At 41.9% G+C, this 13,901-nt stretch overlaps 2 protein-coding genes across 2 annotated transcripts; both read left to right on the top strand.

Moving 5' to 3' along the window:
• The first annotated feature begins 1,611 nt into the window (after nt 1–1,611).
• On the top strand, nt 1,612–3,672 carry LOC137305593 (ferritin heavy chain B-like). The gene is made up of 4 exons (XM_067974450.1): nt 1,612–1,740; nt 2,486–2,632; nt 2,883–3,008; nt 3,348–3,672. Exons 1-4 carry the CDS (start codon nt 1,639–1,641, stop codon nt 3,501–3,503), a joined length of 531 nt encoding a protein of 176 aa, XP_067830551.1. The 5' UTR covers nt 1,612–1,638; the 3' UTR covers nt 3,504–3,672.
• A 7,240-nt stretch (nt 3,673–10,912) lies between these two features.
• Nucleotides 10,913–13,313, top strand: LOC137305555 (ferritin heavy chain B-like). Its single transcript, XM_067974414.1, has 4 exons — nt 10,913–11,052; nt 12,143–12,289; nt 12,528–12,653; nt 13,007–13,313. The coding sequence occupies exons 1-4, from the start codon at nt 10,948–10,950 to the stop codon at nt 13,160–13,162; spliced, it is 534 nt and encodes a 177-aa protein (XP_067830515.1). The 5' UTR covers nt 10,913–10,947; the 3' UTR covers nt 13,163–13,313.
• The last annotated feature ends 588 nt before the right edge of the window (nt 13,314–13,901 follow it).

The raw sequence follows: 13,901 nt of genomic DNA on the forward strand, positions 1-13,901 counted from the left end.
GAACATCCCCATTTCTGACCTTATGATGGAGGGAAGGTCATTGATGAAGCAGCTGAAGATGGTTGGGCCTCGGACACTGCCCTGAGGAACTCCTGCAGCAATGCCCTGGGGCTGAGATGATTGGCCTCCAACAACCACTACCATCTTCCTTTGCGCTAGGTATGACTCCAGCCACTGGAGAGTTTTCCCCCTGATTCCCATTGACTTCAATTTTACTAGGGCTCCTTGGTGCCACACTCGGTCAAATGCTGCCTTGATGTCAAGGGCAGTCACTCTCACCCCACCTCTGGAATTCAGCTCTTTTGTCCATGTTTGGACCAAGGCTGTAATGAGGTCTGGAGCCGAGTGGTCCTGGCGGAACCCAACTTAGCATCCGTGAGCAGGTTATTGGTGAGTAAGTGCCGCTTGATAGCACTGTCGACGACACCTTCCATCACGTTGCTGATGATTGAGAGTAGACTGATGGGGCGGTAATTGGCCGGATTGGATTTGTCCTGCTTTTTGTGGACAGGACATACCTGGGCAATTTTCCACATTGTCTGTTGTAATGTCAGAAACGCAGCAACCAAGATGGCCACAGCAAGATCCCACAAAGAACATGAAATATTGATTAGATAATCTGTTTTAATTACATTGGTTGAGGGATAAATATTAGCAGAGACACCAGGGAGAACTCCCCTTCTCTCACTCAAATTAGTGCCATGGGATCTTTTACATCCTAAGTGAGCAGACGGGGCCTCGGTTTAATGTCTCATCCGACTGTACAGCACTCACTGGGTGCTGTGGTGAAGTATCAGCCTGGACTTTGTGCTCAAGTCCCTGGAGTGGGACTTGAACCCACAACCTTCTGACTCTGAGGTGAGAGTGCTGCCACTGAGCGACAGCTGACACAAATGGATATGTTTGTGTGGGTGACATTGCATTCAGTAATCTTCACTCCCTCTCATTCTCGCTGAATATCCTGAATTTTACCAAACAACATTTCATGAGAATCAAAACCAAAACAATGACACATCCCACAATGCTTTGCCCAGTTGATGCCCCCATGCTGCCAATCCTCAGACACACCCATTCTCTATATTAGAACTGGGGACGATTCACACCATCCATGGGATGGAATTTCCATTTCTCTGACCAATGGATGGTTTGCAAATTCACGCAAGACTATTTGATTCCTTTGAATATTGTCTCAGCATCACAATTACTAACAAGTAATAAACTTGACCAGATTATGAAAAGCCACTTCAGTGAAAATATCAAATTATTCTCAAATAATTCAAAGTTGTCATTCCAAGAGATTTAAACAAAGAGACACTTTCGGATTTGACGGAGGTCAAAGAACTGAAAAGCAGTGACATCACCGAGACTGATCATCCAAACCGGCCTGTATTCCAAAGCTCTGATTGGCTCTGGGAATAAATCCCTCCCTCACAACGCCACTCCTTTGTTAGTTGGTTTCTGGATTCATGGACGATTCCTGATTGGCTATCGGGGATTGTCAATCATCATTGGTGATGTCATTGCTTACCAAAATGCAGGCTGTCCCAGGAGTATAAATATAAGAGCTTGTGAGAGAAGAAGTTAGTTTTAGAGCTTTCTGAGTAATAGTGAATAAGTACTATTATAGAAATAGTGACAATGGCTTCCCAAGTGTGTCAGAACTATCACAAGGAGTGTGAGGATGGTGTCAACAAGCAGATCAATATGGAGCTCTATTCCTCCTATGTTTACCTCTCCATGGTGAGTCTTTTATTAATTGCTACTGCATTCTAAGCAGTTGGAATTTCTCCAGTTCAATAAACTGACTTTAAAGTACATTTTTCTTGATTTCTTGCTGCCTCACTGGGAAGACAAATCTTTGGCCAGTGAGTACTTCCAGTGTGTAATACAGGGTGATCTTGTTGAGTTAATGGACTGCTCCTTGCAGCAGCTGCACTCTGTTGTGGGGTTTAATGTATGAATGTGCTTCAGCTGCTGCCTGAGTTTGTAAGAGAAGAGCAGATATCTTGTCAAGTGCTTGTCAACATTTGACAGACAAGTTCAGTTTCAATGGGGTGACTGTAGACAGTGAAATGTTGACCGGTCCTCACTAGTTTTCTTGCCTTGAGAATCCTGGTGTTGATTTTACTGGAATTTAGTGTAATAGATCTAGGCACAGAGTGTAAAACTACTGGAATTAAGTAATTTTCTCTTGTCCTCCACCAATTTTAGATTAGAATGGAGAGTAAAAGGAGGTACAATGTTCAGAAGTTTTTTGGCATGAAATTATAAACTTTTTTTAGTTCCTTATTTGCTGATTGTGTCTTTATCCTTTTTTATAGGGAGGGGAAGCTTGCCAAAAAGTGAAGTAAATTGAGTTTCGCTAGTAACAAATATTTTCTATTTGAAAGCAATTAACATCATTAACTGGGGGAAAAAGAATGAATAGCTTTAAATTGGATAGTGATCTCGATCAAACATGATATTCTTAAAATTCTCTCCACAGTCCTATTACTTTGACCGGGATGATGTTGCCCTGCGTCACTTTGCTGAGTTCTTCAAGGAGCAGTCACATGAGGAACGGGAGCACGCTGAGAAACTACTGAAATTCCAGAATCAGCGTGGAGGCCGAGTCATCTTTGAGGACATCAAGGTTTGATTTAATAAATGATTGGACTTCGATGTGGCTCCCCTTTGACTGATCATTTCAAATACTTCCTATAGCAATTAGTTCTCTGACTCCAATGGTTTAATTCAGCTGTTCTATATATTCTTGACATTGGTTGATAGTAACATGGACACCTGATTTGCTTTTTCAACTATTATTTTTTCCTTCAATACTTTCTCATGTATTTTGTTTAATCCATTGTAAGTGATCTGGGTGAGATTTGATTCCTTTTCAGAAGCCAGAGCAGGATGAGTGGAGCAATGGTCTGGAGGTGATGCAGAGAGCTCTGCAGATGGAGAAGGATGTGAACCAGAGTCTGCTGGATCTGCACAAACTGTCCACTGAGAGGACAGACCCTCATGTAAGTTTTTAATGTGGGCCGTTGGGTAAGTTGGAGATGGAATGTTCCAGTTCTTGAGTCTATTAAGATCTTCATACCCATAGCTTTTTGGAGGGATGTCTACCTTTGGATTTTTTTTGAGGGAGGGCAGTGAGGTTGACCTGCTGTGGACATTGAGAAGTAAGACTGTCCCAGTGTCATGAGGATCTATGCACTTGTTTTACAGTATTTTTACTCTAATAATGCAGTAATTCCATCAATCTGAAGTGTACCACTGGACTATCCTCCAGTCCAAGAGAACTCAAATCTGAACTTGAGGTGAAGCTGCTGGACATAACTATTCTCCATCTTTTCTTCCAGTTGTGTGACTTCCTGGAGACCCACTACTTGGATGAACAAGTGAAGATGATCAAGAAGCTTGGAGATCACATCACCAACCTGAAGAGACTGGGAGCCCCTGAGAATGGCATGGGAGTGTACCTGTTTGACAAGCACACCCTGGGGGAGAGTGATTAAACTGACTGCAGGAATAAAGCTTATTGGTCATCCTCCTGTATATAATGAGACCCATCATCCTGCAGCAGTAAGGACTTATGTGACTTTGTACAAAGCTGTGAGACCTGGGCTCTTAATGTGAAATGTAATAGTAACTGTCACCAACTGGAAATAAACTGCTTAACATTGAGCTGGATTTTGTTGTCATATTTCAAAAAAGTAAGAAACCACTTAATTAACATTCTAGTTTACATCAAACTAAATTACACTGGGCTGTGGAACAACTTCATCATGGGATTCAGTCCTGTGTAAATTGTTTTTTAATGTGTGTGCACCCCAATTTTGGGGTAATTCCAATCTATTGACTTGGATATTCAGGGCCACATGTTGAAGATCTAATTTCAATTGTGTTTGTGCATTGCAAACCAGCAGTGAAGAGCAATGCTACAATAAAAGTTCCTGTTACCACTGGAGATGTATATTCTCGTTGTGACAATAGCAACTCTGTTTAACCCCTCAGTCTAACAAAATATCAGCTGCTGTAACATTTTTTTTCCTTGTCTGAAACATGACTGAAGTGATTAGTGCTAAATAATTTCAGTCTGATGAACAATCCTATTTAAGGAAGGTCTCTGCCCTGGGATCAGCAGTCCAGGTATTTTTTTACATTAAGCAGCTATAGATCTCATTCAGTATTACTGTAGGATCCACGAGAGGTAGCTCACTAAGCCAAACTCATCATTGCTGCTGTAGATGGTTGGGCAATCTGTGTGGCAAAGCAGTCTCTAACTACCATCCAGAACTGGTGGTGTGTGAGCTCTTGGAACTAAGGGGGTTGCAATTGGGTGAGGAGAAGGGGGAGGTGTTTGTAAAATCAACCAGAATTGGCACATTTGCTGACTATCCACTGACCTCTATGGGGAAAGTATGGATTCCCAGTGGGGAGAGGATTGGGCTTGGTTCTATAAACTCACTTTCCACTGCCACCACCCGCCCATGATTAAGCAATTGGGTAAGGTACTCAAGGGAGAGTAATACGTGTGGGACTGTACTCCAGTGAAATGTAATCCTTGAAGCAAATAATATGAATGATAATTTGAGCAAAGTTAAATAGATATTCTGACAAACTCCCACCATATCCCTCTTCTTACTACAATCAGCTCCTCTGAATATGTATTTAGTCCTATTGTATAATTCATACCAAATAACAATCCTCCTTTCCAAATCCTATTGGTTTTTCCATTTGTTTCCTTCACCCCTATGAATGGATTCAAATGTTGATGCTGCAGCTGTAATTATCCAGTGTTTGCAAGTGAAGTTTAGGAACTTAGTTGTGAACTGCACTGGGTGTGATGGAATTGCAGTCTTCAGTCATTCCACGTTAATGTCTTTGCAAATTCAAAGATGACTTGGTTGCGTTTAATTTTGTCTCAGCATCACAATTACTTACAAGTAATAAACTTGACCAGATTATGAAAAGCCACTTCAGTGAAAATATCAAATTAACAAATAGTTCAAAGTTGTGATTCTGAGAGATTGATACAAGGAGGCACTTTGAGGGAGGTCAAAAAGCACCAAAGGTGACCATCCACAGGTCCAGGCTGGACGCGGCCTGTGGGGCGGTCGGTCCGACTCTGGTTCGTGGCATTCTCTGCGAACGGATGGCCCTGGAGAGGGAGCACGCGGTGTCTGCCGTTATGCTTGAGGCTTTCCGCGACCGGTGGGCACCGGAGGGATTGGAGTGCATCCTGGGTCGATACAATAAAATTATTATTTGACACTTATTTTTTGCTTATTGATTTGCTGCAAATTAAAACATTCGCTAACCCCACCCACCCCCACCACTTCTTATAAAAGGGGGGCCGTAAACAAAGAAGAAGAAAAGAAAACTAGACGAACATCACTAATAAAAAATCAACCAAGAGAAAAAAAACTTTCAATCCTATTCGTGTTTGGACAATTAGTTCCAAACGGGAAAGTTTATCTGGAGTTTGGAGCCCGTGTGGGGATTCGAGTGATCCATGGCCACAGAGCACCGAGGGAATGATTGGACCGTCAACCAGCCGACACCAGTACCTCAGGACAGTCCCACCGTCCCTTCAGAGCTCACTGACCTGCACAAAAAAAGTGCCCCATCTATGAATTATTGTAGTAAAAAAATACCCAAAAAGCAGTGATATCACCGAGACCAATCATCCAAACCGGCCTGTATTCCAAAGCTCTGATTGGCTCTGGGTATCAATCCCTCCTCCACCACGCCCCTCTCCTTTGTTAATTGGTGCTTGGATTCATGGACGATTCCTGAGTGGTTATCAGGGAATGTCAATCATCATTGGTGATGTCATTCCTTGCTTCAATGCTGGCTGTCCCAGTAGTATAAATACAAGAGCTTGTGAGGGAAGAGGGGAGTTGTAGAATTGATCAGGTGATAGTGAAAACATAAGATATTGTAAAGATGGCTTCTCAAGTGTGTCAGAACTATCACAAGGAGTGTGAGGATGGTGTCAACAAGCAGATCAATATGGAGCTCTATTCCTCCTATGTTTACCTCTCCATGGTGAGTCTTGTATTAATTGTCACTGTATTAATTGTAATGGTTAGAATTTCTGTAGTTCAACAAACTGGCTTTAAACTCTTTCTCTTTGCTTTGTTCCACTTCCCTGGGAAGAAAAATCTTGGGGTCGTGAGCATTTCTGGTTTGTAATACAAGGTGATCTTGGTGAGTTAATGGACTGCTCCTTGCAGCAGCTGCACTCTATTGAGGGGTTTAATATATGAACCTGGTTCAGCTGCTGCCTGAGTTTGTAAGAGAAGAGCAGAAACCTGGTCAAGTGCTTGTCAACATTTGACCACTTTCAGTTTCAATGGGGTGACTGTAGCCAGTGAGATGTTGACAGGTCCTCACTAGTTTTCTTGCCTTGAGCTTCCCAGTGATGAAGCCTTCACTGTGCTGAGATCTCTATTACACTAAACTGCAGAGTGTGAAGCTATGGAATGAATGAACTTTCATTTGTTTTCCATCAATTTTAGATTAGAATGGAGAGTAAAAGGAGGTACAACTTGCTCAGGGGTTGATTTGAAAGATGTGAAATGTAATCCCAAATATTAGGTTTTTTTGCTGCTTGACTCTTTATTCTGTCCTTTATGGGGAAGGGAAGCTCACCAAATGAAAGTGAAGTAAATTGAATTTTGCGAGTTAACAAATGGTAATTATTTTTGAAAGCAATTAATATCTTGAGGAAAAAGAAATGAAAAATTTGGAGTTGTATTTTGTAATCTAGATCTAGCATGATATATTTAAAATTCTCCACAGTCCTATTACTTTGACCGGGATGATGTTGCCCTGCGTCACTTTGCTGAGTTCTTCAAGGAGCAGTCACATGAGGAACGGGAGCACGCTGAGAAACTGCTGAAATTCCAGAATCAGCGTGGAGGCCGAATCATCTTGGAGGACATCAAGGTTTGATTTAATAAATGAGTGGTCTTCTATGTGGCTCCCCTTGGACTGATTATTTCAAATATTTTCTGCAGCAGTTATTTTTTATTTAACTCCAGTTACTTAATTCAGTCATTCTATGTATTCTTGACATTGGTTGATGGTAACATGGACATCTGATTTGCTTTTTTGAACTGCTCCTATTTTCCTTCAATACTTTGTCATGTATTTTGTTTAATCCATTGTAAGTGATCTGGGTGAGACTTGATTCCTTTTCAGAAGCCAGAGCAGGATGAGTGGAGCAATGGTCTGGAGGTGATGCAGAGAGCTCTGCAGATGGAGAAGAATGTGAACCAGAGTCTGCTGGATCTGCACAAACTGTCCACTGAGAGGACAGACCCTCATGTAAGTTGTTAATGTGGGCCTTTGGCTAAGTTGGAGATGGAATGTTACAGTTCTTGAGTCTATTAAGATCTTTTACCCAGTAGCTTTGTGGAGGGATGTTGACCTTGGATTTTTTTGAGTGGAGACAGGGCAGGGAGGTTGACTTACTGTGGCCATTGAGAGGTAAGTGTCCCAGTGTCATGAGGATCTATGCACCTGTTGTACAGTAAGTTTACTCTAATAATGCAGTAATTCCATCAATCTGAAGTGTTCCACTTGACTATCCTCCAGTCCAAGAGGATTAAATTCCAAACTCTAGGGGGACTGCCTTGCTATCTGCTGCTGGACATAACTGTTCTCCATCTTTTCTTCCAGTTGTGTGACTTCCTGGAGACCCACTACTTGGATGAACAAGTGAAGATGATCAAGAAGCTTGGAGATCACATCACCAACCTGAAGAGACTGGGAGCCCCTGAGAATGGCATGGGAGTGTACCTGTTTGACAAGCTCACCCTGGGGGAGAGTGATTAAACTGACTGCAGGGATAAAGCTTATTAGTGCTCCTGTTCATGTCATCTTGAAACTCTCCCATCCTGTAGCAGTCATGACTTGTGTGGCTTTGTACAAAGAACTGAGACCTGGTCTCTTGTGAAATGTAATAGGAACTGTCAATAAATTGTTGAACTGGATTTTGTTGTCTCAAATTGAGTGGTTGCTGATTTTTCACTAAATCTAATTTAGTTTACATCTAACAATTACATTGGGCAGTGTAAGAGTCAGTCCATTGAAAATCTAACCCCCCCCCCCCCCCCCCATTCCTGTAGTAATTCCAATTTATTGACTTGGATGTTCAGGGTCATATGTTGAAGATCTAATTTCAATTCTGTGTTTACCTTGAATGTTCATAGCACATTCCAATCTTTGGTTTTAATGCAAGTTACTGTTGCCACTGAATATTCTCTTTCCAAAGTGGCATCTTCCTTTTTAAACATCCCCACCCCAGGACAAGATATCAACTACTGTAACATTGTGTTAAAATATCAGGATAATGAGCTGGTGTTAAACCAGATCAGTCCACTGAACAATCCCATTTTAAACAAGACTTTTGCCCTGCGATAAGAAGTCCAGGTATTAAAGTGAGTTGCTGCAGATCTCTGTTATTGCTGTGGGATACACTGGACGTAGCTCAAGAAACCAAACTCATCATTGCTGCTGTGGACTTTCTAGTAAGTTTAGTGGTCAAACAAGTACAGACCAGTAATGTGAACTCAGAGTACTTGGAGGAGGGAGGAAACTAACATTGGCACATTTGCTTCGTATCCACTGGCTTCTTAGGGGACAGTATAGATTTGGTGGGGGAGAAGTTATGGCTTGATTAAAAACTTTTTTTTTTGCCCTATGTGTGCACCCACCGTCCAAGTAAAGAACCTGCAACACTCACTGTTGATCTCATGAGAAGCAATTGAGTAAGGTCCTCATGGGAGAGTAATATCTGTGCAACTGAAATCCTTCAGGAAGGAGTAAATATATTTCATTGTTTAAATTTGCTTTTTGATTTCAAGTTAAATAGATATTTCTCCTGCCAAATCCTTCCACATCCCTGTCCCATCAATTCATAAACCCAATGCAATCAGCTCCTCCCTTAAATGTATCAATTTGTATTTGGTCCTATTGTGCATTTCATACCAAATAGTAATCATCCTTTCCAAATCCTATTGGTTCTCCATTTGTCTCGTTCAACCCTATGAATGGATCAAATGTTGATGCTGTATCTGTAATTATCCAGTGTTTACAAGTGAAGTTTAGGAACTTAGTTGTGAACTGCACTGGGTGTGATGGAATTGCAGTCTTCAGTCATTCCACGTTAATGTCTTTGCTTCTCTCAAGCACTTTTGGGGGATCAATTTCACCACATTTCATACGTTGCTGAGCCACAATTGTACGAGTCGGTTGGATTTGCTGATGGCTTTGACGGCTTCATATTTCGAGCAAAAAGTATTCAGCTCACTCGATGTGCTGAACCTGGATGAGGATCAACTGCAAACATTCCCCACACGGAGGTCACAACTGGGCTAATGGGGGTTAACTGTTTACACCTCAAATGAAAAACAGGCCAATGTTCAGCTCACTCTGTGCTGATCCGTTCCCCACAATCTGATTACAATGAAGCACGGCCAATAAGTACTTTTGAAATGTACTCACTGTTGTAATGTAGGAAACGCAGCAACCAATAAGGCCACAGCAAGATCCCACAAACAGCATGAAATGATGATTAGATAATCTGTTTTAATTACATTGGTTGAGGGATAAATATTTGCAGAGACACCAGGGAGAACTCCCCTTCTCTCACTCAAATTAGTGCCATGGGATCTTTTACATCCTAAGTGAGCAGACGGGGCCTCGGTTTAATGTCTCATCCGACTGTACAGCACTCACTGGGTGCTGTGGTGAAGTATCAGCCTGGACTTTGTGCTCAAGTCCCTAGAGTGGGACTTGAACCCACAACCTTCTGACTCTGAGGTGAGAGTGCTGCCACTGAGCCACAGCTGACACAAATGGGGATGTTTGTGTGGGTGACATTGCATTCAGTAATCTTCACTCCCTCTCATTCTCGCTGAATATCCTGAATTTTACCAAACAACATTTCATGAGAATTAAAACCAAAACAATGACACATCCCACAATGCTTTGCCCAGTTGATGCCCCCATGCTGCCAATCCTCAGACACACCCATTCTCTATATTAGAACTGGGGACGATTCACACCATCCATGGGATGGAATTTCCATTTCTCTGTCCAATGGCTGGTTTACAAATTCACTCAAGACTACTTGATTGCGTTGAATATTGTCTCAGTGTCACAATTACTTACAAGTAATAAACTTGGCCAGATTATGAAAAGCAACTTCAGTGAAAATATTAAATTATCAAATAATTCAAAGTTGTGATTCTGAAAGATTTATACAAAGAGGCACTTTTAAGAAGGTCAAAGAACCCAAAAAGCATCAAAGGTGACCATCCACAGGTCCTGGCTGGATGCGGCCCGTGGGGGCGGTCGCTCCGACTCTCTGCCTCGCTCCGCAGCATTCTCTGCGCCCGGGTGGCCCTGGAGAGGGAGCACACGGTGTCTGCTGGTAAACTTGAGGCTTTCCGAGACCGGTGGGAGGCGCAGAGCTCGGAGTACGTCCTCGACTCCGACAATAAAGTTATGATTTGATTCTGGTTTTGTTGGATTTCGTATTAAAGAAATGAAGGTGACAAAAATACAGGTGACACTGGGTCTAAAGACAGCAACACAAGTGTCCCATCTTAGAATTATTTTAGTCAAACAGAAGAAAAGAGGGAAAAACAACCCATAAAGCAGTGACATCACCGAGACCAATCACCCAAACCAGCCTGTATTCCACAGCTCTGATTGGCTCTGGGTATCAACCCCTCCCCCACACCCCTTCTCCTTTGTTAATTGGTGCCTGGATTTATGGAAGATTCCTGATTGGCTATCAGGGATTGTCAATCATCATTGGTGATGTCATTCCTTGCTCAAATGGAGGCTGTCCCAGTAGTATAAATACAAGAGCTTGGGCAGGTAGAGGTTAGTTCTAGAAGTTTTTGAGCAATAGTTGAAAGTGATATTATTGAATTGGTGATGATGGCATCCCAAGTGTGTCAGAATTACCACAAGGAGTGTGAGGATGGTGTCAACAAGCAGATCAATATGGAGCTCTATTCCTCCTATGTTTACCTCTCCATGGTGAGTCTTTGATTAATTGTCACTGCATTCTAAGTAGTTGGAATTTTTCCAGTTTAATGAACTGGCTTTAAACTCTATTTCTCAAGTTCTTTTCCCCCCTCCCTGGGGAATATAATTTTTGGACAGTGAGTGCTGACTGTTTTATGTAAGGTGATCTTGTTGAGTTGATGGACTGCTTCTTGTGGTGTCTGCACTCAATTGAGGGGTTTAATATATAAACCTGGCTCAGCTGCTGTGTGTAGCCAGTGATTTTTTTTAAAATCATCCATGGGATGTGGGTGTTACTGGCAAGGCAAGCATTTATTGCCCATCCCTAATTGCTCTTGAGAAGGTGGTTGTGAGATGCTGCAGTTTCTTTATTGGAGGATTGTACAACTGAGTCACTTGCTGGGCCACTATAAGAATCCATCACATTGCTGTGGGTCTGGAATCACAGGCCAGACTGGGTAAGGATGGCAAGTTTCCTTCCCTGGAGGTCATTAGTGAACCTGATGGGATTTTTATGACAATCCAGTAGTTTCATGGTCATTACTGATGCTAGCTTTTTATTCTGATTTTTATTTTAATTAACTGAGCTTAAATTCCCAGCTCCTGTGGTGGAATTGAGCTCCTGTCTCTGGATTACTGGTCCAATAACATAACCACAATGCTACTGTACCTGATTTTGTGGACAAGTCCTCACTAGTTTTCTTACCTTTTTTATTTCCTAGTGAAGTACTATGAGAATCCTGGTGGTGAAGCTTTCACTGTGCCTTGATCTCTTACACTAAATGATTGTAGAACTACAGGAATGAAGGAATTTTCTCTTGTTCATTATTTTTAGATTAGAATGGAGAGTAAAAGGAGATACAACTTGCTCAGGGAGTTGAGTTTGACTTGACCTGCAATGTAATCCAAAACTTGTGTGTTTTTTTGCTTGTGGAATCTTTACCCTGCCTTTATAGGGAGGGGCAGTGAGCCAACATAGTGAAGTAAATTGAGTTTTGCTAGTTAACAAATGGTAACTATTTTTGGAAGCAATTAATATCTGTAACTGTAGAAAAATAACAAATAATTTTGTATTGTGATCGTTTTAAAATTCTCTCCACAGTCCTATTACTTTGACCGGGATGATGTTGCCCTGTGTCACTTTGCTGAGTTCTTCAAGGAGCAGTCACATGAGGAACGGGAGCACGCTGAGAAACTGCTGAAATTCCAGAATCAGCGTGGAGGCCGAATCATCTTGTCTGACGTCAAGGTTAGATTTAATAAATGAGTGGTCTTCTGTGGCTCACCTCGGACTGATTGCTATAGAAAGCATTTGAAACAATTAGTTCCAATTTGATTTCAGTGGCTTAATATAGTAAAATTATATTCCTGTGACATTGGTCCTTGGTAACATGGACATCTGATTGCTTTTGCAATCCTATTTTCCTTCACATGTATTTTGTTTAATCCATTGTAAGTGATCTGGCTGAGACTTGATTCCTTTTCAGAAGCCAGAGCAGGATGAGTGGAGCAATGGTCTGGAGGTGATGCAGAGAGCTCTGCAGATGGAGAAGGATGTGAACCAGAGTCTGCTGGATCTGCACAAACTGTCCACTGAGAGGACAGACCCTCATGTAAGTTTTTAATGTGGGCCTTTGGGTAAGATTGAGGTGGAATGTTACATTTCAGCCTATTCATATCTTCATCCCCAATAGCTTTGTGTAGGGATGTCTATCTTGGATTTTTGAGTGGAGACAGGACAGGAAGTTTGACCAACTGTGGCCATTGACAAGTAAGTGTGTCCCAGTGTCATGAGGATCTATGCACTTGTTGTACAGTGAGTTTACTCTAATAAAGCAGTAATTCCATCAATTTGAAGTGTACCACTTCACTATCCTCCAGTCCAAGAGGATTAAAATTCAAACTCTAGGGGAAGTCCCTTGATATCTGCTGCTGGACATAACTATTTTCCATCTTTTCTTCCTAGTTGTGTGACTTCCTGGAGACCCACTACTTGGATGAACAAGTGAAGATGATCAAGAAGCTTGGCGATCACATCACCAACCTGAAGAGACTGGGAGCCCCTGAGAATGGCATGGGAGTGTACCTGTTTGACAAGCTCACCCTGGAGGAGAGTGATTAAACTGACTGCAGGAATAAAGCTTATTGTGTACAGTAGTCCAGTTTATATAGTCTGGTGCATGATGATTTGTGTGACTCTGGAGAGAGCTCTGAGACCTGGGCTGTTGATTTGGAATATGATAGAAACTGTAAATAAACTGTGTTTAACATTGGACTGGGTTTGGTCTCCTTTTTTTAAATTTTAAGCTGCTTATTTTTCAGTAAGAAGAACTACATTGGGCTGTTAGACACTGAACCATGTAATGAGATATTAGGACAGGTGAGCACAAGGTAGTTTTTAAGAAGTATATTCAAGGAGAGGGAGGAAATGCTGAAGCTTAGGATTGAGGCAGCTGCATACGAGTAACTGTTTCACCATTAGTGAATATCCCCTCTCCCATGTGTGTAACTTTTTTTCTTAAAACACAAGGCCAGTTATCCAGTGAATTAGTATTGCACCATTTCAATTAATGAACATCCTGTAAGAATGGTATCAGCCCTGGGAATAGCAGTTCAGGGTTTTTTTTAAAAAGTAAGGTGCTATGGCTCTTCAGTTATTTTGGGGTAGCTCACGAAACCAAACTGATCACGCTGCTCTAGACTTTCCGAAGGATTGTGAGCAAAGCAGCACATGATGGCTCTGAAGTACCAGCACTAAGTTCATAGTGTGAGCTCACAGAACTGAAGTGGACTTCAATTGGGTGAGAGGGAAATCAACAACTATTGGCCTCTTGATGGGAATGTGAGGATATTTATTTTTC

The sequence above is a fragment of the Heptranchias perlo genome, chromosome 40 (genome assembly GCF_035084215.1).
Source record: "Heptranchias perlo isolate sHepPer1 chromosome 40, sHepPer1.hap1, whole genome shotgun sequence".
In the NCBI taxonomy this organism is placed as follows: domain Eukaryota; kingdom Metazoa; phylum Chordata; class Chondrichthyes; order Hexanchiformes; family Hexanchidae; genus Heptranchias; species Heptranchias perlo.